The following is a 25,965-nucleotide window of genomic DNA, read 5'->3' as shown; positions in this document are numbered from 1 at the left end:
TGACATGCTATGTCAGGCGATCCCTGGGAGAGCAAGTGCCAACCCTGCTGGAACGGCACAGGCACCGGAGGGGAGTATAAGGTCTCACGCTTGCGATGAAATCAGAGGAGTACAATCCGATAAAATATTAGATAGCACTCGGCCCAATGTAAACCTAAGGGGCAGCCCCCATCTGTGATTATTTTCTCTTGCCCATTTGGCTTGCTGTGATTGCTCCTGAGAATCGTATCACTCGCACCCATATAAGTTTATGGGTGAGTGCGAAACGTCGCCCTGCACTCTGATATCACCCGAGTGCAGTGCAATTACTGAGGTGGATCAGGGCCTAAGTGTGTAAGAAAGTGGTAGACCGTGTCATTGTGCAATGAAGAGTTTGTACCAGGTCTGTACGTTATCACCAGTCAGTAAGAAAGGGGATAACTTACTGATCACGGAGAGTCCGACAGCTGGCACCCCCAGTGAGAACAGTCCTGCCGGAATGGAGCCGAGCTGTTGGATGATCACCTCTGCTACATTCATTCTCTATGGGACTGACTGAGATAATGGCGCACGATACTCAGCTATTCCAATAGAAAAGAAAGGATCAGGAGAGTTTACATTCCACCTCCGCTCCATTCAGCCATTCTCGCAATTGGGGGGGGCGCATCCGTCAGTAAGTTATCTACTGTCCTATCGATAGGGGAGAATTATCAAGCTTGAGTCAAACCTTTTAAAGCTGCACACCTCATGGGTCCGTTCCCCTTTTATTTGCTGGCATTATCCTGTTAGTGCCAGGCATGATAAATCTACTGCACAGGGATGGTACGGGCACCTAAAATCCATCTGCACCATCCATAGCAGGCCTGAGCTGGACACTACTGCATGGATTGGTGAGAGCTGTGATCCCAGCCATGAATACACTATATGTATCCCAAGAACAAGAACTTGTAGAGAAAAAAAACAAAATCTTCCTCCTCAAGGTAGTAAATGGTTTATGTTTTGATTATTTTACCAATGTCTATACAGAGAGCAGCGAAGAACAAGATGAGGAAGAAGCGCCTGTGGTAAAGAGGAAGAAGCGGGAGACCCTCAACCCCATGGTGCAGAAGGTAGTGGGGGACCCTTGTCATAAATATGATTTTTTTAAACGTGGAGCACTCCTTTAATTATGAGTGTGAGCGAAATGTTCTGATATCTTCTGTGATGAAGAGCTTGATGAGGTTGAATGTCCTAATAGTCCAACTGCAGATCTGCCGCATCAAGCAAAGATTATTTCATGGTACCAAACGCCACTCCTGGCCAAGACAAAGTGAGAAGACAAGCCCAGTTCTCCTGCTCCTATTACTATGGAGCCTGGAAAGCCGACAAGTGTTGCTGATCTAGCAGTTTCCCTGTTCTGCAGTTTTAATTACATTTCCTCTCTTTTTTTTTTTTTTCAGACAAAACAAAGGGTGAAGGAGGCAGGTTATAAAGTGAGCAGCAGCGATGAGGACGAAAAACCGTCCGGCTCCATCAGTGTGTCTTTTAAATCTACACGGTCAGCGGTGAGAGGATCCTTACCTATCCGAAGTCTATTCTTTCCTTGTTACTTCCCTTTAACATTGAGCGGTATAAATCTGTCAAGGAGCTCCCCCTAGTGGTGGTTGCAGGATGCTAAAATAGTGTCATTTTTAAAGGAGTTGCCCTCAATTAGAAAAAAGTAGTCTATTACCTTCATTAAACTTTTATCCATGGCTTTTCAGAAACCGGTAGGTCCAGATGACATGGGAGCGACAGCCACGTACGAGCTCGACACCGAGAAAGACAAGGATGCGCAGGCAATATTTGAAAGGAGCCAAAAAGTACAGGAGGTAAGAAGAAAGTTGAGCAAGGCTGGGTAAGCTATGTTGGAGACCAAAATTAATTCTTCATAATTATAAATATCGATCCCTTCACAATATAATTATAGACCTACAGCGACCATGAAGAAGCAACACGGTCAAAAATGTAAAAAAAAATTAATAATTTTTTAAAATAATAAATAGATGTATAAAGGCAAAGCACAATAGAAAAATAAAGCAATAAAATCAATACATATGGTGGAACATAGATACCGAAAAGAAGAGCCATATTTCCCCAATGATAACCATATATACCCAATAGGGTTTGGATTTCACACAGTATATAATGAGGATCCGGTAGGTATATATCACAAATCCAAGATGGTAGAAAAATACCTAAATAATCAACCGTATCTATACCACGTATAGTGGGGGAGGGTATTTGTCTCTCTGATCCTGCTCTCCTGTCTGTCAAACTGCATATATGCATAAGGCCTGTTTCACACTTCAGTTCTTGTCCATCAGTCAAGATCCGCCGTTTTGCAAAAAAAAACGGATCCGCCATTTTGTTTGACGGATCCGTTTTTTTTCCCATTGAGTTGCATTACCGGCGGATCTTGACGGATGGCCATCCGTTAGATCCGTTTTTTTGCGGATCCGCCAAAATTTTGCCGTCCGCCGACATGCCCGAACGGAGTATGTAACCTTTTTTTCGGCCGGCAGGATCCGCACTTCACACTGCGCATGCCCGAAAGACTTCACTCAGCCGGTAATTTAACCCTAAAGTCTGTTCTGACGGCTGGAAAAAAAAAAATATTCTCTCTCTCTCTCCCTCCTGCGGTTCCTTTAAAATTCTTCATTCATTGGATCCGTCCAAAAAAAAAACGGTCCGGTGGCATCCGTTCACATCAGTTAGCAACGGATCCGCTTTCCGCCGTTTTGGCAGATTTTAACTGACACTAAAAAACTGAAGTGTGAAACAAGCCTAAGAGAGACAGGTTTCAGCTCAGTACATACAAGCCATTGGACAATAGGATGAACATTGCTGAGAAGTGTGGGGAAAAGAAGTTCCTGCACCTATAGTCCTGACAGAATGTTAAAGCCAAACTTCCCACTCAAAAATAGTGGATGGCAGGTTACAGAACATGAGCATCTTTACATTTTAGACTGGTATGTCAGTCAACAGCTGTTTTACCTTGCTGTTGGGGTTAAAGGAAGAAACACTAGTAGGGTATATTCATACGTTGCTTTTTTGCTCCTTTTTTTCTGCAGCCAAAACCTGATCTGTTGGCAGTAAAAAAAAAGCTGCAGACAAAAAGCAGGTTTTGCTTCTTTTTTTCCTGCTTTTCCTGCTGTGTTTTTTGCTTCCACCATACAAGCATGAACAATGCACGGTGATAGGCCACCAGTGCAAAACATGTTAAACCATAAAAAAAGGGTAAATTGATCAAATTATTTCGTGGAAAAAGATTTTTATGTCTGAAAAAAAATTGCAAATGTAAAAACAGCAGGGGGAAGTTGAATTGGTCGGACATAGTTTACCTAAGGGTGCTTTCATATTGCTTTTTGGCACCCTTCCAGTTGTCCTGTTGATGTTCACCTCCGAAGTCCCCAGAAAATGGGATTCGGACATATGTGCCCATGGGGCCATAGACTGTGTCTTGCGTGTCCGCCTTTAGTAGGCGTACGTGCCCGAAAATGATGCATGTCAGATTGCACGTTCTCTCTGCCCACACCATTACAGTCTATGGCCCGGCGCATACGTCAAAAAAGCAGTTTTCCAATTCAGTCAGGAGAAAAAAAAAAATCTCATCTCTGCAATCTCATAGCTTATGCTGTTACTGCAAAACGCAGCTTTTAATTTGCATTAAAAGATGCAGCAAAACAACTCAGCAAAAACGCATCGTGTGAACGTAGCCTTACTTTGGATTTTGTTAAAATGACAGATTTGCTTTAGATAGAGAAAAAATGGAGGTGGTGGGGGTCACAAAGTAACCAGCAAGCTATTCTGGCTTTCTTGAATATGACATTGCTGCCTCTCTACTTTCCTCCCAGACTCCAGGATGTGAATATATTGTAGAGGTGCAGAATGTCTCCAGTTAGCCTTAGGCCGGGGTCACACTGGCGAGGAATATGGCCGAGTGAGAGGCGCTAAAAGCACGCATTACACACGGACACATTATTCTCTATGGGGTCCCTCCCAACAGCCGTATATTTCTCATCTGTATTCTACGCTCCGTGCCAATCACAGCATGCTGCGATTGTCAGCGTACTACGGCCGTAGTACGCCAATGCAAGTCTATGGGTGCGCAAAAAATACGGATTACACACGGACCACACATGTGACTTGCGAGAAATACGCACCCGGTGTCTTTTAGCAAAGCCGGCAATTCTGTGCGCTATACAGTAAACTCACACTGACAGTTTTAATAAAGAAACGAATGAATAGAGATATACACATAGAATACATACATAGAATGCATATATATAGATATATATATACAGTCATGGCCAAAAGTATTGACACCCCTGCAGTTCTGTCAGATAATACTCAGTTTCTTCCTGAAAATGATTGCAAACACAAATTCTTTGGTATTATTATCTTCATTTAATTTGTCTTAAATGAAAAAACACAAAAGAGAATGAAGCAAAAAGCAAAACATTGATCATTTCACACAAAACTCCAAAAATGGGCCGGACAAAAGTATTGGCACCCTCAGCCTAATACTTGGTTGCACAACCTTTAGCCAGAATAACTGCGACCAACCGCTTCCGGTAACCATCAATGAGTTTCTTACAATGCTCTGCTGGAATTTTAGACCATTCTTCTTTGGCAAACTACTCCAGGTCCCTGATATTTGAAGGGTGCCTTCTCCAAACTGCCATTTTTAGATCTCTCCACAGGTGTTCTATAGGATTCAGGTCTGGACTCACTGCTGGCCACCTTAGAAGTCTCCAGTGCTTTCTCTCAAACCATTTTCTAGTGCTTTTTGAAGTGTGTTTTGTGTTATTGTCCTGCTGGAAGACCCATGACCTCTGAGGTAGACTCAGCTTTCTCACACTGGGCCCTAAATTATGCTGCAAAATTTGTTGGTAGTCTTCTGACTTCATAATGCCATGCACACGGTCAAGCAGTCCAGTGCCAGAGGCAGCAAAGCAACCCCAAAACATCAGGGAACCTCCGCCATGTTTGACTGTAGGGACCGTGTACTTTTCTTTGAATGCCTCTTTTTTCTCCTGTAAACTCTATGTTGATGCTTTTGCCCTAAAAGCTCTCCTTTTGTCTCATCTGACCAGAGAACATTCTTCCAAAATGTTTTAGGCTTTTTCAGGTAAGTTTTGGCAAACTCCAGCCTGGCTTTTTTATGTCTCGGAGTAAGAAGTGGGGTCTTCCTGGGTCTCCTACCATACAGTCCCTTTTCATTCAGACGCCGACGGATAGTACGGGTTGACACTGTTGTACCCTCGGACTGCAGGGCAGATTGAACTTGTTTGGATGTTAGTCGAGGTTCTTTATCCAACATCCGCACAATCTTGCGTTGAAATCTCTTGTGAATTTTTCTTTTCCGTCCACATCTAGGGAGGTTAGCCACAGTGCCATGGGCTTTACACTTCTTGATGACACTGCGCACGGTAGACACAGGAACATTCAGGTCTTTGGAGATGGACTTGTAGCCTTGAGATTGCTCATGCTTCCTCACAATTTGGTTTCTCAAGTCCTCAGACAGTTCTTTGGTCTTCTTTCTTTTCTCCATGCTCAATGTGGTACACACAAGGACACAGGACAGAGGTTGAGTCAACTTTAATCCATGTCAACTGGTTGCAAGTGTGATTTAGTTATTGCCAACACCTGTTAGGTGCCACAGGTAAGTTATAGGTGCTGTTAATTACACAAATTAGAGAAGCATCACATGATTTTTCGAACAGTGCCAATACTTTTGTCCACCCTCTTTTTTATGTTTGGTGTGGAATTATATCCAATTTGTCTTTAGGACAATTCTTTTTGTGTTTTTTCATTTAAGACAAATTAAATGAAGATAATAATACCAAAGAATTTGTGTTTGCAATCATTTTCAGGAAGAAACTGAGTATTATCTGACAGAATTGCAGGGGTGTCAATACTTTTGGCCATGACTGTATATATATATATATATATATATATATATATATATATGTGTGTCTGTATCTATTCTTTGGTTTCTGCTAGAAACCCTGTCATAGGGCTCCGTTATATGTCCATTTTGCAAGGCGGCGAGAAAATCTCGCCATACGGATTACATACGGATGCTTACATGCGCAAAATACGCGCCCACACCTTGATTACAGATGACATACGGAGCACTGTTTAGGGGCCATTCATCCGTATTACGCATGTAAAATACTGACCGTATTTTGCGTCGGTTAGTGTGACCCCGGCCTTATTGTTACCCTATAGTATGTGAAAACATTTGCTTATTAAAATTTATATATCCAGTTTACATTTTGGCAGTTTGATCACCACGTACCACAGGAGTAATGACATTTTTATATTTCTTGTTCTTCACTTAGGAACTGAAGGGTAAGGAAGATGATAAGATCTATCGTGGTCTGCACAATTACCAGAAATTCATTAAACCTAAAGACACATCCTTGGGGAATGCATCTTCCGGCATGGTCAGGTATTGATATTCATGATGTTTTTACTTTGTTCAAAGGGGTTCTAGGCTGTGCTTAAAATAGGATAGGCCATAATAATTGGATCCATTGGGGTCAAACTGATGGCCTTCCATAGCGATCAGCTGTTTGACCGGCTGCTGTGTTTGTGCCTTCTATATTGTTACTATATTGGAAGTGCATTGAGCAGCAAGGTGGTGTGCTGGTGAAAGGGGGAAAAAAAAACCAAACTCTTTTAAATCTTCTGCCTGAGCGAGTGTGAACGAGCTCAGTGTGACTGGAGTGTAAGTGCGAACTGTGGTAAGTGTACTGGATACTGGATCTAAATGTGCAGCTGGCAACACTGAGATCCATTGACAATATGGAAAGGAGTCTTCTGCTCACTGAGCAGACGCTCAATGGGATAGATGAGGGGGGGGATGCTAGGTTGGAGCTGCAGGACAATGAAGCAGCTAGCTGGGTGACAGTTAGAAGGCGGGGTAGAGGGAAGAGTGCCAGGGAGGCTAGTCCTGATCTGGCACACCCCAATAAGTTTGCTAAGTTGGCAGATGAGGGGAGTGTTAGTGCAGGAGTAGCACTGCTGCAGCAAGGCAGGTCCTCTGAAAGCCGGAGGAGTGTGTGCTCCAGTAAGGGGGGAAATAGGAGAGCAGGGCAGGCCAGACAGGTTCTGGTAGTGGGAGACTCAATTATTAGGGGAACAGATAGGGCAATCTGTCACAAAGACAGGGATCGTCGAACGGTGTGCTGCCTACCTGGCGCTCGAGTCCGACACATCGCTGATCGGGTTGACAGATTACTGGGAGGGGCTGGTGAGGATCCAGCGGTCATGGTGCACATTGGCACAAATGACAAAGTTAGAGGTAGGTGGAAGGTCCTTAAAGATGATTTCAGGGAATTAGGCTGTAAGCTTAAAGCAAGGACCTCCAAGGTGGTATTTTCGGAAATACTTCCTTTACCACGTGCCACGCCAGAGAGGCAACGGGAGATTAGGGAGGTTAATAAGTGGCTCAGGAATTGGTGTAGGAAGGAGGGGTTTGGGTTCCTGCAGAACTGGGCCGACTTCTCAGTTGGCTACAGGCTCTACGCTAGGGACGGGCTGCACCTCAATGGGGAGGGTGCAGCTGTGCTGGGGGAGAAAATGGCTAGAAGGTTGGAGGAGTGTTTAAACTAGGGACGGGGGGGGGAGGGTATTCCTTTTATAGGAGGGGAAGACAGTGCAGCTAGAGACCTGGGCACAAATAATGAAATTGGGGGTGGGGGTGGCATGGGGGGTGGGGTTAGAACAGTTAATAATTTAAGAAGGAATAGAGGTAGAGAGAGATACATAAAGTGCATGTATACTAATGCCAGAAGCCTTGCCAACAAAATGGAGGAATTGGAGTTAATGTTGTTGGAACATAATTATGACATGGTGGGGATATCTGAAACATGGCTGGACGAGAGCCACGACTGGGCGGTTCATTTACAGGGCTATAGTCTGTTCAGAAATGACCGTACAAAAAAGCGAGGGGTAGGCGTGTGTTTATATGTAAAATCATCCTTAAAACCCATCCTTCGTGATAATATATATGAATCTAATGAAAATGTAGAGTCCCTGTGGGTAGAGATAAGGGGAGGGGGGAAAAATAATAAATTACTGATAGGGGTTTGTTATAAGTCTCCAAAAATAATGGAAGCAACAGAGAATATCCTCATAAAGCAAATAGATGAAGCTGCGACTGAAGGAGAAGTCATTATTATGGGGGACTTCAACTACCCTGAAATACATTGGGGAACAGAAACCTGCAGTTCCAGCAAAGGTAATAGGTTTTTGACTACTATGAGAGACAATTACCTTTCACAACTGGTTCAGGACCCAACAAGAGGGGGGGGCACTGCTAGACCTAATATTAACCAACAGGCCAGACTGAATATCAAATGTAAGGGTTGGGGGTCACTTGGGTAACAGTGATCACAAATTAATAAGTTTTCATGTATCCTTTAATAAGATGTGTAGTAGAGGGGTTACAAGGACACTAAACTTCAGGAAAGCAAATTTCCAACGGATGAGAGATGATCTTGGTGCAATTAACTGGGACGATATCCTGAGACATAAAAATACACAAAGAAAATGGGAGACGTTTATTAGCATCCTGAATAGGAGCTGTGCACAATATATACCGTATGGGAATAAACATGCGAGAAATAGGAAGAAACCACTATGGCTAAATAGAGCTGTAAGGGGTGCAATAAGGGACAAAAATAAAGCATTTAGCGAATTAAAGCAAGTAGTGATGAGGCATTAACTAAATACAGAAGATTAAATAAATTCTGTAAAAAGCAAATCAAGACAGCAAAGATTGAGACAGAGAGACTCATTGCCAGAGAAAGTAAAAATAATCCCAAAATATTCTTTAACTACATAAATAGTAAGAAACTAAAAAATGATAGTGTTGGCCCCCTTAAAAATAGTCTGGGTGAAATGGTGGATGAGGATGAGGAAAAAGCCAATATGCTAAATGACTTTTTTTCAACAGTGTTTACACAAGAAAATCCCATGACGGATAACATGATCAGGGATAAAAATTCTCTGTTAAATGTCACCTGCTTAACCCAGCAGGAAGTACGGCGGCGTCTAAAAATCACTAAAATTGACAAATCCCCGGGCCCGGATGGGATACACCCCCGAGTACTGCAGGAATTAAGCACAGTCATAGATAGACCATTATTTTTAATCTTTAAAGATTCCATAATAACAGGGTCTGTACCACAGGACTGGCGTATAGCAAATGTGGTGCCAATATTCAAAAAGGGGACAAAAACTGAACTTGGAAATTATAGGCCAGTAAGTTTAACCTCAACTGTGGGTAAAATCCTGGAGGGTTTTCTAAGAGATACTATACTGGAGAATCTGGAGAAGAATAACCTCATGACCCAATATCAACATGGGTTTACAAGGGACCGTTCCTGTCAGACTAATCTGATAAGCTTTTATGAAGAGGTAAGTTCCGGACTGGACCAAGGGAATGCAGTGGATGTGGTGTACATGGACTTTTCAAAAGCTTTTGATACGGTGCCACACAAAAGGTTGATACATAAAATGAGAACAATGGGGATAGGGGAAAATATGTGTAGGTGGGTTAAGAGCTGGCTCAGGGATAGGAAACAAAGAGTGGTTATTAATGGAGCACACTCAGACTGGGTCACGGTTAACAGTGGGGTACCACAGGGGTCAGTTTTGGGCCCTCTTCTTTTTAACATATTTATTAATGACCTTGTAGGGGGCATAGAGAGTAGAATTTCAATATTTGCAGATGACACTAAACTCTGCAGGGTAGTCAATACAGAGGAGGACAATTTTATATTACAGGAGGATTTATGTAAACTAGAAGCTTGGGCTGATAAATGGCAAATGAGCTTTAATGGGGATAAATGTAAGGTCATGCACTTGGGTAGAACGAACAAGATGTATAATTATGTGCTTAATTGTAAAACACTGGGCAAAACAGTCACTGAAAAAGACCTGGGTGTATGGGTGGACGACAAACTCACATTTAGCGGCCAGTGTCAGGCAGCTGCTGCAAAGGCAAATAAAATAATGGGATGCATTAAAAAAGGCATAGATGCTCATGAGGAGAACATAATTTTACCTCTATATAAGTCACTAGTGCGACCACACTTAGAATACTGTGTACAGTTCTGGTCTCCGGTGTATAAGAAAGACATAGCTGAACTGGAGCGGGTGCAGAGAAGAGCGACCAAGGTTATTAGGGAACTAGGGGGTCTGCAATACCAAGACAGGTTATTACATTTGGGGTTATTTAGTTTGGAGAATCGAAGGCTTAGGGGTGATCTTATTACAATGTATAAATATATGCGGGGAAAATACCAAGAGCTTTCTAATGATCTTTTTACTCTTAGACCTGTGACGGGGACAAGGGGGCATCCTCTACGTCTGGAGGAAAGAAGGTTTAAGCATACTCACAGACGCGGATTCTTTACTGTAAGAGCAGTGAGACTATGGAACTCTCTGCCATATGATGTTGTAATGAGTGATTCCCTACTAAAATTTAAGAAGGGACTGGATGCCTTTCTTGAAAAGTATAATATTACAGGTTATATACACTAGTTTCCTTAATATTGCGTTGATCCAGGGAGCAAGTCTGATTGCCGTATGTGGAGTCAGGAAGGAATTTTTTTCCCCAATGTGAAGCTTACTTGTTGCCACATGGGTTTTTTTTGCCTTCCTCTGGATCAACATGTTAGGGCAAGTTAGGATAGGATATGGGTTGAACTAGATGGACTTAAAGTCTCCCTTCAACCTTAATAACTATGTTACTATGTTACTATTGTCTACTTCACGTCAGTGGGACAGTGCTGTAAAATCAAGCACAGATACCACTAAGTAGGCAAAGTGCAGGTATACAGAGCAATGTGTACAATGAAGAGACCAGAGCTCTCGGACATGCATTACGGCACCTTTCAATCAGCTGGCTGGTGGGGGTGCCAAGAGCTGGTGGGGATGTCAAGAGTCAACACCCCAACAATCTGATTGATGGCCTGTTAGGAGTGGTAGCATACAGCTCTTCCTCCTCACCGGAAGTGTTATTGTGATCAAAGAAGTCTGTAATCATAAATTCATTAATTTACAATTTCTCATTCATCCTGCAGATAAGGTTATTCTTTTCTTCCCAGAGCCATAAGTCTTTTTTAATTTTTTTGTCCACATAGGAATATGAGGGCTTGTTTTTTTGCAGGACAAGTTGTACTTTTCAATGATGCCATTCATTTGACCACATGGTGTACTCGAAACCGGGGAAAAATTCCAAGTGCAGCAAAATTGTGGGAAAAATACCACAATTCTGTTTTTTTGAGAATTCTTTTTACAGTGTACATTTTGTGGTAAGAATGACCATGCAGTACGATTCTCCTCAACAATACAATTACGGCGATACCAAACATGTCCAGTTTTTTCTATTATTTTAGTGGTGTAAAAAAATCTGAAGTTTGCAAAAAAAAAAACAAGCAAAGAAATCTGGGGGATGTGTCACATTTTCCAAGACCCGTGACATATTTATTTTTCATCCAATTACTTTTTATTTTTGTGGGGCAAGGTGATGTTTTTATTAGTACTATTTTCTGATAAATGTTACTTTTGATCGCTTGTCACAGCATTTTTTCTGGAATTGTAGCCACCGAAAAAATGTAATTTTGGCGTTCTTGAATTTTTTGCTGTCACGGTGTTTACCGATTGGATTAATGGTTTTTATATTTTTATTGGACTTTTCTGAACGTGGCGATACCAAATATGCATATTTTCATGTCGCTTTATTTTCACTGGGAGGAAAGGGGGGTGATTTGAACCTTTTTTTTTTTTTCCATTTTTCTAATTTGTTAGCACTTGAAGATGCGATCGTTCGATCGCTTGTGATTTATGCAGCTATTCCTCAGCATCGCTGCATGTAGCAGAAATCAAAGTGTCCTTTTGAAGTTTTGCCTCTGGCAGGGTTTCCAAGGAGTTCCATAATGACAGTTACGGGGGTCATCAGCTGACATGAGACATGACAACCCATCCGCGATCACGACATCGGTGTGAGTTAATTGCCGCTGTTAAAGATTGACAGTGGCATTTAACAGTCTAACAATCGCGGTCCATCGCTTGCCAGGTATGTGGTGCGTGAGCCCGCTCCATCTACTCGCTTCTGACTTACATACGACGCACGTTGTGAAAGGGTTAAAGGGGTTTTCTCAAAATCAGTAATGGTTAAAATTGTAAAGTACTTGTAAAAAAACAAGCTTTTCAATTTTAATCTTACTAAAAATATTCTCCATTCTTAAGAATTCTTAGTTTTTTTTTTACAGCTTTGTGTAGTTTAGTGCCACCATGCAGCCTACTGGTATGACTGAGCGTGCACAGTGCTTACAAGGCTTTACTGAAAAGTGCTTGTAAGCGCTGATGTAAAGCGAGTTGGATGATGGGAGCGAACTACCCGACTAGCTATAGAGTCTGTGTTCCTCTGATGGTACTGCGGCTTCCGAGCGCACACCGCTCCAACCGGCGGAACCACTTTACCGCTGATCCGAACGGTCACCCTGCAGAGGTGTGTGAGCGCATGTTACACGCAGATTACATGCCTTTGCAATCAGTAGGGGGAAACCAAAGGCATCTTTCAATGGGAAATTGTTGCGTTTCCAGTTATTTAGTGAAAAGTTGTTTGACCAGAAAAATGGAAAAGGTTCCAAGGAGACCAACATTTTCAGTAGAGTAAACAGGAAGAGACACTTCAGAACCGCGATTTTGCATGTATGGAAAGGTTATGTGAAATGGCAACACAACTTTTGTCACATCAGTGTGTGAAATATGTCATCTTTATTAAATGTATGTAAAAAAACAAAACCACCACAAAATGTGAAATCTGTTTCAATTCCACACCCCTCCCCATTCTACGTACCTTGTGTTTTGTGGCAGGAAAGGTCCTATCAGGGCCCCAGAGCATCTAAGAGCCACAGTGCGATGGGACTACCAACCCGATATTTGTAAGGATTACAAGGAAACCGGATTTTGTGGCTTTGGAGGTGAGCGCAGGCCGACGTCCTGTCTGTACATAATGTGCAAGCCATAAGCGATATACAATCATCGATTAGTTTCCTATTCTACCCTAGTTCTTCAAAATCTGTGACATTAACCCCTTCAGATCTTTATGCTGCTAGGAAAATTTTAATTTGCAGGAAACATTTTTCTCCTACTCCTCATTGGGGGACACAGACAGTGGGTGTTATGCTGCTGGCCACTGGGAGGACACTAAGTAAACACAGAAAAAAGTTAACTCCTCCCCTGCAGTATACACCCTCTCGCTGGCTGGGAATTCCCCAGTTCTTGCTTAGCGTCTGTAGGAGGCACTTGGGTCTGGCTTCAGACCCCACTGTTTTTATTTTATTTTTGAATTTTCTGTAAATTTTTATTTTTTAATTAACGGAGTGAAGGGGGCGACGGTTCCTTTCTACGGCCCACTATCCCCCGAACCAACAACAGGCAAGCACTCGGAGTATACCTCCTCGTACACTTTCGCCTTCGTCTCATTGGGGGACACAGGTACTGTGGGTGTATGCTACCGCCATCTGGAGGCTGACACTAGGCAAACAACACAAGGTTAGCTCCTCCCCCGCCGTATACATCCTCGCCCTGATTGCGGGCGGACACCAGTTTTTTGCTTAGCGTCTATGGAGGCACACGTCTGGTCTTTTTTCTCCAGACTTTTTTCCCATGAAGATTAGACAGGGGCAATGGATCCTATTGAAAGGGTCCGATTTCCCCAAACCATCAACGGGTGAGCACGCGTCGAGTATCGTCTCCACATATCCTTTCCCGCACCGTGGGACAAATCTGGGTTTCCCCAGAATTTTTTATTTTAGTTTGTTTTTTTCTTTTCTTTTTTTTTTATATGAAGATGAGACAGGGGCAACGGATCCTATTGAAAGGGTGTGATTTCCCCAAACCATCAACGGGCGAGCACATGCGAGTGTCCCTCCATGTATCCTCTCCCGCGACGTGGGACTTGATGCTGGACCTAGCCCTGACCACCCCTAGGTATGGAAACCATGGGCTGTACAGTGGCACAAGACGGTCTGAGCGGCCCCCACTGCTCCAACGCTAGACGGAGGTGCTGCAAGGTGGCGGACGGTCCCTCTCCTCGGCCCTGGAAGCTGGATGGAGTTAGGATGCCTGCACCGTCCTGGATCTCCCACCACCCCCGCCTCCCCGGTGGTTTTCATACCTGTTGGCGGTCCCGGATGAAGTTACAGGGCGTGGGTGGGCTCGGCGCACTGCAGCTCAGCTGCTAGGCTGTGCGTGAGGGCTCCTGGGCAGCAGGGGAGAAGAGAGCAGACTCACTGAGCATGCAGCTCTCAAATTTCCCCCCCCCCCGTTTCTTTTTTTACCGGGTAGCGCTGGGTAGGGATTAGCAGCAAAGGGCCGCCGCTGCCCCTCCGCGGGCGGATGCTAAAAATTTAGCCCGCGGCTTCGGCCGGAAGTCCTGCCCCCGTCCACGCAGCCCCCGGCTTCAAATCGGGGTAGGCCGCGACTGGTAAAGTGTTCAGCCTGCCCCACAGAGGAGCGTAGCACGTGAGGGGGACGCAGGAGCGGGTAAGTGCAGCCACGTCTGCGGGAGCACGCTAGAGACCAAGGGGTGCCCCCCCCTATAGAAAAAAAAAAAAACAGTGAGACAAAACACCTGGCAGATGCAATATGGCCGGGAAAGGGAAGACGCACACTTTCCTCTACGCTGCATGCATTTCCTGTAGGGCTGCGTTCACGCGAGCACAGAGCAGCAAGTTGTGCGAGGCCTGCAACTCCGAACGTGCCCAGGAGCCCCCCCCCGGCAGCGGAGTCTGGGGAGCAAAATCCGCCGGACTGGGCTCTATCATTATCCCAATCTATGGCATCGCTTACAAGGGCGATTGAGTCTCTTCGCACCCCGAATGGGGGTAGGGATAGTGGCTCGCTTGTCAAGGAGGGGTCCTCCACCTCACAAGAACCTTCGGCCTGCAGGGGCCGCTCTCATGCCAGGCAAGTGCGGAGGATATGGACCCACACGAGGTCTCCCGGGCTATCCGGTGCCTCGGCATCTGGGAGTTCAGCATCTCGCTCTCCCTCACCAATGGTCGGGAGCGGGCAGAGTTCGGATTGTGACTCAGACGGTCCGCTGGACCTAGATACCCCAGGGTGTCGAGAGACAGTGGACAGCCTCATTGAAGCTGTCAATCAGACCCTGGGGGTGGAGGATGAGGTTACTTTGGCTTTGAGCCATAAAGTGGCCTTTAAGCAGGCCAGACGTCCCCACAGAGTGTTTGGTACTCACCCAGAATTTGAGGACATAGTGCAGCGTCACAGAGAACACTCAGATAGACGCTTTTCGGGCCAAAAGACTATAGAGGCAAGATATCCATTTGCTTCGGATCTCCGTAAAAAATGGACGTAATCACCAGTAGTGGATCCACCAGTGTCGCGCCTGGCCTCGAAGTCTCTATTGTCGGTACCGAGTGGCTCGTCAATTAAGGACCCCACTGATAGGCTCATAGAGAGCTTGGCTCGATCAGTTTTTGAGGTTTCAGGGTCAGCGCTCGCTCCCTCATTCGCGGCGACGTGGGTGGCCATGATGTCATGGTCGGAATCATTGAGTAAGGCCTTGCAGGATAGAGACCTGCCTGCGGAGGTGTCAGAGGTCGCAAATCAGATTGCTATGGCTGGAGACTACTTGATCATTGCTTCCTTGGATGCGGCCAATTGTGCGACAGTCGCTAACGCGGTGGCCATTAGGAGAGCCCTTTGGTTAAGATCTTGGCGAGCTGATTCTATCTCCAAGAAGTCTCTGACTTCCTTGCCCTATCAGGGAGGCCACCTGTTAGGGGAGAAGTTGGATCAGCTCATCTCCGACGCGACAAGGGGAAAAAGCAGCTTCCTCCCACAGCAGAAAATTAAACAGCCTTTTCGCCAGGTCCCGGCGCGGTTTCGGGCCTTTCGCAACACTGGATGGACGATGGCCGCCAGTTCGGCCGGCCCAAGTTGCTCCAACGAGGATAGGGAGCGACAGGTCCCATATAGACCCAATCTATTGGGGAGGCTGCATGCGCGCCAGCCCAGGTCGAGAGGGACCAGGCCTCAGAAATCCTCAGCCAAATGATTCGGGGCACGTTGTAGGTGACATCAGCAGGCTAAGCGGCCGCCTGCTCTTCTTTCGCCATGTCTGGGTCGACGTAGCACACGACTCATGGGTGGCGGAACTGGTGTCTTCGGGGTACAAGATAGAGTTTATCAGGTACCCCCCAAGACGGTTTTTTCTGTCCCGACTTCCCAAAGTGAAGTCCCGGACGGAGGCATTGCTGGGGGCCATCGATTCACTCCAGTATAATGGGGTCATAGTTCCCGTACCAGAGCACGAGAGGGCTTGGGGTTTTTATTCCAACCTGTTCGCAGTCCCCAAAAAGGATGGGACTGTCAGGCCGGTTTTGGACCTGAAGCTCCTGAACAGATTCATCAGGGTCAAACATTTCAGGATGGAGTCTCTCCGTTCAGTTATATCGGCCATGGAACAGGGAGAGTATTTAGCCTCAGTCGACATCCAGGATGCCTACCTACACGTCCCCATTTTCCCGCCGCATCAAAGGTTCCTTCGATTCGTCATCAATGGCCAACACTTCCAGTTTGCAGCGCTGCCCTTCGGGCTAGCCACCGCCCCCAGAGTGTTCACGAAGGTAATGGCAGTCGCAATGGCCATCTTACACTCTCGGGGCATAGTCGTCTTGCCTTACTTAGACGACCTCTTGGTGAAGGGTCCCTCATTTCAGGTATGCGAGGAGAATGTCGGCATTACACTGGATTCACTCTCCCGCTTAGAGTAACATAGTTATTAAGGTTGAAGGGAGACTTTAAGTCCATCTAGTTCAACCCATATCGTATCCTAACTTGCCCTAACATGTTGATCCAGAGGAAGGCAAAAAAAACCCATGTGGCAAACAGTAAGCTTCACATGGGGGAAAAAAATTCCTTCCCGACTCCACATACGGCAATCAGACTAGCTCCCTGGATCAACGCAATATTAAGGAAACTAGTATATATACCCTGTAATATTATACTTTTCAAGAAAGGCATCCAGTCCCTTCTTAAATTTTAGTAGGGAATCGCTCATTACAACATCATATGGCAGAGAGTTCCATAGTCTCACTGCTCTTACAGTAAAGAATCCGCATCTGTGAACCTTCTTTCCTCCAGACGTAGAGGATGCCCCCTTTTCCCTGTCACAGGTCTAAGAGTAAAAAGATCATTAGAAAGGTCTTGGAATTGTCCCCGCATATATTTATACATTGTAATAAGATCACCCCTAAGCCTTCGATTCTCCAAACTAAATAACCCCAAGTGTAATAACCTGTCTTGGTATTGCAGACCCCCTAGTTCCCTAATAACCTTGGTCGCTCTTCTCTGCACCCGCTCCAGTTCAGCTATGTCTTTCTTATACACCGGAGACCAGAACTGTACACAGTATTCTAAGTGTGGTCGCACTAGTGACTTATATAGAGGTAAAATTATGTTCTCCTCATGAGCATCTATGCCTCTTTTAATGCATCCCATTATTTTATTTGCCTTTGCAGCAGCTGCCTGACACTGGCCACTAAATGTGAGTTTGTCGTCCACCCATACACCCAGGTCTTTTTCAGTGACTGTTTTGCCCAGTGTTTTACAATTAAGCACATAATTATACATCTTGTTCGTTCTACCCAAGTGCATGACCTTACATTTATCCCCATTAAAGCTCATTTGTCATGTATCAGCCCAAGCTGAATATTGAAATTCTACTCTCTATGCCCCCTACAAGGTCATTAATAAATATGTTAAAAATAAGCGGGCCCAAAACTGACCCCTGTGGTACCCCACTGCTAACCGTGACCCAGTCCGAGTGTGCTCCATTACTAACCACCCTTTGTTTCCTATCCCTGAACCAGCTCTTAACCCACCTACACATATTTTCGCCTATCCCCATTGTTCTCATTTTATGTATCAACCTTTTGTGTGGCACCGTATTAAAAGCTTTTGAAAAGTCCATGTACACCACGTCCACTGCATTCCCTTGGTCCAGTCCGGAACTTACCTCTTCATAAAAGCTTATCAGATTAGTCTGACAGGAACGGTCCCTCGTAAACCCATGTTGATATTGGGTCATAAGGTTATTCTTCTCCAGATACTCCAGTAGAGTATCTCTTAGAAAACCCTCCAGGATTTTACCCACAGTTCAGGTTAAACTTGCTGGCCTATAATTTCCAAGTTCAGTTTTTGTCCCCTTTTTGAATATTGGCACCACATTTGCTATACGCCAGTCCTGTGGTACAGACCCTGTTATTATGGAATCTTTAAAGATTAAAAATAATGGCCTATCTATGACTGTGCTTAATTCCTGCAGTACTCGGGGGTGTATCCCATCCGGGCCCGGGGATTTGTCAATTTTAGTGATTTTTAGATGCCGCCGTACTTCCTGCTGGGTTAAGCAGGTGACATTTAATGGAGAATTTTTATACCTGATCATGTTATCTGTCATGGGATTTTCTTGTGTAAATGCTGTTGAAAAAAAGTCATTTAGCATATTGGCTTTTTCCTCATCCTCCTCCACCATTTCACCCAGACTATTTTTAAGGGGGCCAACACTGTCATTTTTTAGTTTCTTACTATTTATGTAGTTAAAGAATATTTTGGGATTATTTTTACTTTCTCTGGCAATGAGTCTCTCTGTCTCAATCTTTGCTGTTTCGATTTGCTTTTTACAGAATTTATTTAATTTTCTGTATTTATTTAATGCCTCATCACTACCTACTTGCTTTAATTCTCTAAATGCTTTATTTTTATCTTTTATTGCACCCCTTACAGCTCTATTTAGCCATAGTGGTTTCCTCCTATTTCTAGCATGTTTATTCCCATACGGTATATATTGTGCACAGGTCCTATTCAGGATGCTAATAAACGTCTCCCATTTTCTTTGTGTATTTTTATGTCTCAGGATATCGTCCCAGTTAATTGCACCAAGATAATCTCTCATCAGTTGGAAATTTGCCTTCCTGAAGTTTAGTGTCCTTGTAACCCCTCTACTACACATCTTATTAAAGGATACATGAAAACTTATTAATTTGTGATCACTATTACCCAAGTGACCCTCAACCCTTACATTTGATATGCGGTCTGGCCTGTTGGTTAATATTAGGTCTAGCAGTGCCCCCCCTCTTTTTGGGTCCTGAACCAGTTGTGAAAGGTAATTGTCTCTCATAGTTGTCAAAAACCTATTACCTTTGCTGGAACTGCAGGTTTCAGTTTCCCAATGTATTTCAGGGTAGTTGAAGTCCCCCATAATAATGACTTCTCCTTGAGTCGCAGCTTCATCTGTTTGCTTTATGAGGATATTCTCTGTTGCTTCCATTATTTTTGGAGACTTATAACAAACCCCTATCAGTAATTTATTATTTTTCCCCCCTCCCTTATCTCTACCCATAGGGACTCTACATTTTCATTAGATTCATATATATTATCACGAAGGATGGGTTTTAAGGATGATTTTACATATAAACACACGCCTCCCCCTCGCTTTTTTGTACGGTCATTTCTGAACAGACTATAGCCCTGTAAATTAACCACCCAGTCGTGGCTCTCGTCCAGCCATGTCTCAGATATCCCCACCATGTCATAATTATGTTCCAACAACATTAACTCCAATTCCTCCATTTTGTTGGCGAGGCTTCTGGCATTAGTATACATGCACTTTATGTATCTCTCTGTACCTCTATTCTTAAATTATTAACTGTTCTAACCCCACCCCCCATGCCACCCCCACCCCCAATGTCATTATTTGTGCCCAGGTCTCTATCTGCACTGTCTTCCCCTCTTATAAAAGGAATACCCTCCCCCCGTCCCTAGTTTAAACACTCCTCCAACCTTCTAGCCATTTTCTCCCTTAGCACAGCTGCACCCTCCCCATTGAGGTGCAGCCCGTCCCTAGCGTAGAACCTGTAGCCAACTGAGAAGTCGGCCCAGTTCTGCAGGAACCCAAACCCCTCCTTCCTACACCAATTCCTGAGCCACTTATTAACCTCCCTAATCTCCCATTGCCTCTCTGGCGTGGTACGTGGTATTTCCGAAAATACCACCTTGGAGGTCCTTGCTTTAAGCTTACAGCCTAATTCCCTGAAATCATCTTTAAGGACCTTCCACCTACCTCTAACTTTGTCATTTGTGCCAATGTGCACCATGACCGCTGGATCCTCACCAGCCCCTCCCAGTAATCTGTCAACCCGATCAGCGATGTGTCGGACTCGAGCGCCAGGTAGGCAGCACACCGTTCGACAATCCCTGTCTTTGTGACAGATTGCCCTATCTGTTCCCCTAATAGAGTCTCCCACTACCAGAACCTGTCTGGCCTGCCCTGCTCTCCTATTTCCCTCCTTACTGAAGCAGACACTCCTCCAGCTTTCAGAGGACATGCCTTGCTGCAGCAGTGCTACTCCTGCACTAACACTCCCCTCATCTGCCAACTTAGCAAACTTATTGGGGTGTGCCAGATCAGGACTAGCCTCCCTGGTGCTCTTCCCTCTACCCCGCCTCTACCCCGCCTTCTAACTGTGGTTGATCAACAGGAAAAAGTCATCCCTTGTCCCAGCCCAGAGGATTTCCTTTCTAGGGATGATCTTCGACACCTCCCGAGGGTTGGTAATTCTCCCTCAGGACAAAGCCCTAGCGCTCCAGCAAGGAGCCCAGAAGTTCCAGCAGCCAGTCCCTCACACCATTCGTTTTGGGATGAGGATACTAGGGAAGATGGTGGCAGCAATGGAAGCAATTCTGTTTCCCCAGGTTCATCTTCGCCCTCTACAGCACGCCCTCTTGGCAGCTTGGGACAGAAACCCGTTTTCGCTCGATCAGCAGTGCCGGCTGTCCCTTCAGGTCAGGCAGTCACTGGAGTGGTGGACAATCAGACCCTCCCTTTTCCCCCAAGGCACTGGCTAGTGGTCACGACCGATGCCAGCCTCCTGGGCTGGGGAGCAGTTTTTCGCTACCACACGGCTCAGGGCCAATGGTTGCAACAGGAGGCACGCTTCCCGATCAACTTGTTGGAAATACGAGCGGTCTGGCTGGCGCTGCAGCATTTTCAGCACTTCCTAGCAGGACGGCCCATTCGGATTCAGTCGGACCACGCCACAGCGGTGGCTTATGTAAATCATCAAGGGGGCACGCACAGCAGGGCAACCATGCGCGAGATAGGATACGTGCTTCAGTGGGCCGAGAAGAACCAGTCGGTATTATCGGCAGTCCACATCCCAGGTGTAGAAAATTGGGCAGCAGACTTCCACAGCCGACAGGATGTCGTGGCTGGGGAATGGGCCCTGCACCCCGAGGTCTTCCAGCAGATTTGCCAATGATGGGGAACTCTGGACGTGGACCTGATGGCGTCCAGAAGGAATGCCAAGGTGCCCGTGTACGTCGCTCGGTCACGGGACCCACGGCGTTCGAGGTGGATGCGTTGGTTCTACCATGGAACCAGTTTTGTCTTCCATACTTGTTTCCCCCATTGCCATTGCTCCCAAGGGTCGTCAGGAAGATCAAAATGGAAGGGGTTCCAGCGATTCTGCTGGCAACAGATTGGCCCCAGTGGGCGTGGTACGCAGATCTTGTACAGCTGCTCATCGACGTCCCATGGTAACTACCAGAGCGTCCAGATCTACTGTCCCAGGGACCGATCTTCCACCCAAACTTAGGGGCCCTGTGTTTGACGGCATGGCCGTTGAATCTTGGATTCTAACCCAGGCGGGGTTCGAGCGCGAAGTGGTCACTACAATGGTTAGCACCAGGAAATCTACCTCGGCAAGAATCTACCATCACACCTGGAAGGTTTTCTTCGATTGGTGCTGAGAACGGGGGTTTTCGCCCCTGACATTCTCTGTTCCCAACATCTTGGCTTTTCTCCAATCAGGCCTAGACGCGGGATTGGCCCCGAGCTCCCTTAGGAGACAGATTTCGGCGTTGTCCGTCCTTTTTCAGCGGAAGATTGCTACTAATATGCAGGTGAAGACTTTCATCCAGGGAGTCTCTAATTTAGTACCTCCCTATAGGGCACCAGTGGGCACCTGGGACCTTAACCTGGTCCTGAGTGTCCTGCAAGAAGCTCCTTTTGAGCCGCTGCAGGATATTTCTTTATCGTTCCTCTCTTGGAAGGTGGTGTTTTTGGTAGCCATTACCTCCGTGAGGCGAGTGTCGGAGTTGGCGGCTCTGTCTTGCCGAGCACCTTTTCTCGCTTTCCACTAGGATAAGGTGGTGCTTAGACCAGCTCCCCCCTTTCTTCCGAAGGTGGTGTCTTCTTTCCACATCAATGAGGATATCGTCTTGCCCTCGTTCTGTCCGGCACCGGTGCATCGCGTGGAAAAAGCTCTTCACACGTTAGACCTGGTGAGAGCACTTAGGAGGTATGTGTCGCGGACGGCACCCTTTCGACGGACGGATACGCTGTTCGTGCTCCCTGAGGGGTGCAGGAAGGGACTCGCTGCCTCAAAAGCGACCTTAGCCAGATTGATCTGTTTAACTATTCAGGAGGCCTATCGCATCAGAGGTGCGCCGGTTCAGTCAGGGATCAAAGCGCACTCTACTCGGGCAATGGGCGCTTCGGCATCAGGCCTCGGCGGAACAGGTGTGCAAAGCAGCGACCTGGTCCAGCCTGCACACATTTGCCAAGCATTATAACATCCATACTCCGGCTTCAGCGGATGCGAGCCTGGGTAGAAGGATTCTCCAAGCAGCAGTAGCGCACCTTTAAACAAGAGGTGCATGTAGCTTGGATCGGTGAGTCAATCTCCCACCCAGGGAATGCTTTAGGATGTCCCACAGTACCTGTGTCCCCCAATGAGACGAAGGAGAAACATGGATTTTTGTGAGTACTCACCGTAAAATCCTTTTCTCCGAGACCCTCATTGGGGGACACAGCACCCACACTATTAGCCAGTTGGCTCTTGTTTATTTAATGTGTATTTCTTTTGTGAATGTCAGGGTGGTTTTTTCTTTGCCAGACATATTGTTTTCTGCATTAAGGCTGATTGTTATTGTTCTCCTACTGCTTTTGCACCAAACTGGTGTCCGCCCGCAATCAGGGGGAGGGTGTATACGGCAGGGGAGGATGCTAACCTTGTGTTGTTTGCCTAGTGTCAGTCTCCAGATGGCGGTAGCATACACCACAGTACCTGTGTCCCCCAATTAGCGTCTCTGAGAAAAGGATTTTACGGTGAGTACTCACAAAAATCCATGTTTCCTGCGACGACTGGGGCTGATTCTTCTGGTGATGGCTCCTTTACGGTCCCGGTACCCCTCACGGATACGAGGGTGAGCACACGGAACGCACGTAGAAGATTTGGCCAGCGTTTTTGGATGCCCGGAATGAGCCCCATAGCTCTCTGTCCCACTGCCCATAGGGTGGACCGATAGAGCAATACCCCTGTAACAACCTCTCCGGCTCTGCTACATCGCCCGGGAGCTTTTTTACCTCAGGATCTGATATGGGATGAATCCTGCAGGCTCCTAGACAGCGCAGAAGGAGCGAGCACCGGATTGGAGGTATGGGGTCGGGTCCTGGTCCCTGGGAGAAGCGCTGACCAAGTCTCAGTGGCGGCATACCGGCGCCCCGTCGCGGCCCCCCGCTCCCCCTTCACCCGTCGCTCGCCGCAGGTAGGCCCAAAAACGTAGTCCCCGGCTTTTCGGCCTACTAGGCCGCAATTTACATAGCGCCACCCACTGTTAGCTTCGCCGCCCACGTCTTTGGCGCCTCTTGCTCTGTACGAGAGGCGCCCTGCTAGTCTCGGGGGCCATGTCCTTAACCCCTTCTCTGCTCCTCGGGCTCTGACGTTTGCGGGGGTGCGCGCACGGATGGACACCGCCTGGTGACGCTACAGGGCCACCGATATTCCTCCCAGGGACACAGCGTCAGGACCGCGGGTAAGCTGCATCTGCTCTCAGAGAAAAGCTTAACCCGTTTACTGCACATTCCCTGCAGCTGCAGCCCAGGCTCTGCTTGTAACCCTTTCACGGGCACTATGTCTCAGTCTAAGGAAGCAAAAAAGGGGGCTAATAAGAAGTGCACTGCGTTCTTTACCGCTGGTACCTATTGCAAGACTGCCTTGCCCAGTACACAGGCTAATCCGCTATGCACGGATTGCGACCTGGCTTGTGCTAAAACGCCATCCGCCGCCGCTGCAAGGTGCTCCCTGCGCTTAGTCCCCCTGAGTGTGCTGCGTCCTTGTCACTGTCTGTGGAGCCACTGACCAAGGCTATACACTCCTCCGGGAATCCTCTTTAAGTCAGAACGCGTCTTTTCCGCCCGAGGAGGACATTGGCAACGGCGGGGAACCGTCCGCCAGCAGGGGCCATGCTCGTTCAAGGGATCCTCAGGTCTCTAGAAAGCGGACCCATGACGCGTCCCCTAGTCATGCTCGCGATTCAGCTTCGGCGAGTTCTGTCTCTCGCTCTCCCTCTCCTAATGTTCGCAGAGAACATGTCTCTGAATTCGAGTCTGACATGTCAGTCCCTCAGAATTCCCCAAATGTCCATGAATCGCTTGATTCTCTGACAGTCAGTCAACAAGTTTCTGATGTTGGACAAGGAGAATATTCCTGCTCCGGAACACGTTATCTCCTTTAAGAAGACTAAACGTGTATGCAGGGTATTTGCCAGCCATCCGGAGTTGAAGGACATTGTCTAGAAGCGTAGGAACCGACCACATAAGCGGTTCACAGGGAAAAAGCCTATCGAGGCTAAATATCCCTTTACTCCAGATCTAATGACGGATTGGTTACAGTCCCCCTCGGTGGATCCTCCTGTATTGTGCCTTGCTCCTAAAACGCTTTGATCCATTTTTCAGTCCAAAACCCCTCCAATTGTCAAATTGGCTACCTCGCCAGTTCAGTTGGTTTTTTTTTGAGCTTCAGGAGTGGCTTTTTTCCCATCTTTCGCAGCGACTTGAGTGGCCAAGGCAATGGCCACTTGAACAGATAATTCACGCAGGGGATTTTGCAGTAGACGCCTCTTTAGATGCCGCTAATTGCGCTGCTAAGGCAACCGTTAATGCAGTCTCCATCAGAAGATTCCACCTCCATAGACTTCTCTGCCGTATCAAACTGGTCGCCTGTTTGGACAAGAAACTAGACCAGCTCATTTCATTTCCGGGGGGGGGGGGGGGGGGGAGAGTAGGTTTCTTTCCCAACAAGGGGCTGCCCGGCCGTTTTCGGGATCAACAGCCGACTTATTTTTCAACCTTTTTTCGCAACAGCTCCAGCTGGTCCTCCACAACCTTCTCTTCCGGATCAGGTCGGTCCCCGCATCGAGACAGAGGTTCCCAGGTCTCTCACAGACCTAACGGCTCTTGGAAATCCAGGCCGACAGAATCTGGATTTAAGGAAGCAGATCCCATAGATCCTCTACTCAATGACTTGTTGTGGTATCCGGCAGACACCGACAAAGTAGGCGGCCGTCTGCTGTCATTCAGTCACAGCTTTCCTTCGGCCAGTTCATGCGCTGCAAAGGGAAGGAAGGAACGATGCGGTCCATACTGGACCTCAAGCTGTTAAATCAGTTTGTCGAAGTATGGCGATTCTAAATGGAATTCCTCCGATTGGTGTCGCCTCCAGGCAAAAGGGAGAGTCCCTATCATCCAGCAGTTTCTGCGTTTTGCAATTCGAGAAGAACACTTCTAGTTCGTTGCCTTGTCCTTCGGTCTCGCCACCGCCCCCAAGGTCTATACCAAGGCCATGGCAGCTGTCATGGCCATTCTGCATGCTCGGGGAGTGGTGGTACTGCCATATCTGGACGACCTGCTGATCAAGGGTCCATCCCTTCCAGCCTGCGAGAAATCCGTGGATATCACAGTAAATACACTTTCTCGCCTGGGTCGGAAGATAAACTTCAAAACGTCTTCCCCAACACCGCTCCAGCAGATTTCCTTTTTGGAATTGATTTTGGACTCTTCCCGCG

At 46.6% G+C, this 25,965-nt stretch overlaps 1 protein-coding gene across 3 annotated transcripts in view; it reads left to right on the top strand.

Annotated features, from left to right (window-relative positions):
• The window catches only part of LOC141096038 (E3 ubiquitin-protein ligase RNF113A-like), a 40,593-nt gene that overhangs the window by 7,355 nt on the left and 7,273 nt on the right, over positions 1-25,965 (top strand). For 2 of the 3 annotated variants that reach the window (XM_073582404.1, XM_073582402.1), the window contains exons 2-6: positions 1,006-1,088; positions 1,419-1,523; positions 1,722-1,829; positions 6,348-6,457; positions 12,901-13,007. In XM_073582404.1, coding sequence (XP_073438505.1) covers positions 1,077-1,088; positions 1,419-1,523; positions 1,722-1,829; positions 6,348-6,457; positions 12,901-13,007 — 442 coding nt within the window. In that variant the 5' untranslated portion in view covers positions 1,006-1,076. Of the gene's footprint in view, positions 1-366; positions 1,089-1,418; positions 1,524-1,721; positions 1,830-6,347; positions 6,458-12,900; positions 13,008-25,965 lie in introns of those variants that run through there. The other variant, XM_073582401.1, reaches the window with a different exon arrangement.

This window comes from Dendrobates tinctorius, unplaced genomic scaffold, assembly GCF_039654945.1.
Source record: "Dendrobates tinctorius isolate UK_male_01 unplaced genomic scaffold, ASM3965494v1 ptg000071l, whole genome shotgun sequence".
Lineage (NCBI taxonomy): Eukaryota > Metazoa > Chordata > Amphibia > Anura > Dendrobatidae > Dendrobates > Dendrobates tinctorius.
Note: the sequence above shows the minus strand (reverse complement) of the source record. Positions and strands in the feature narration are given on the sequence as shown.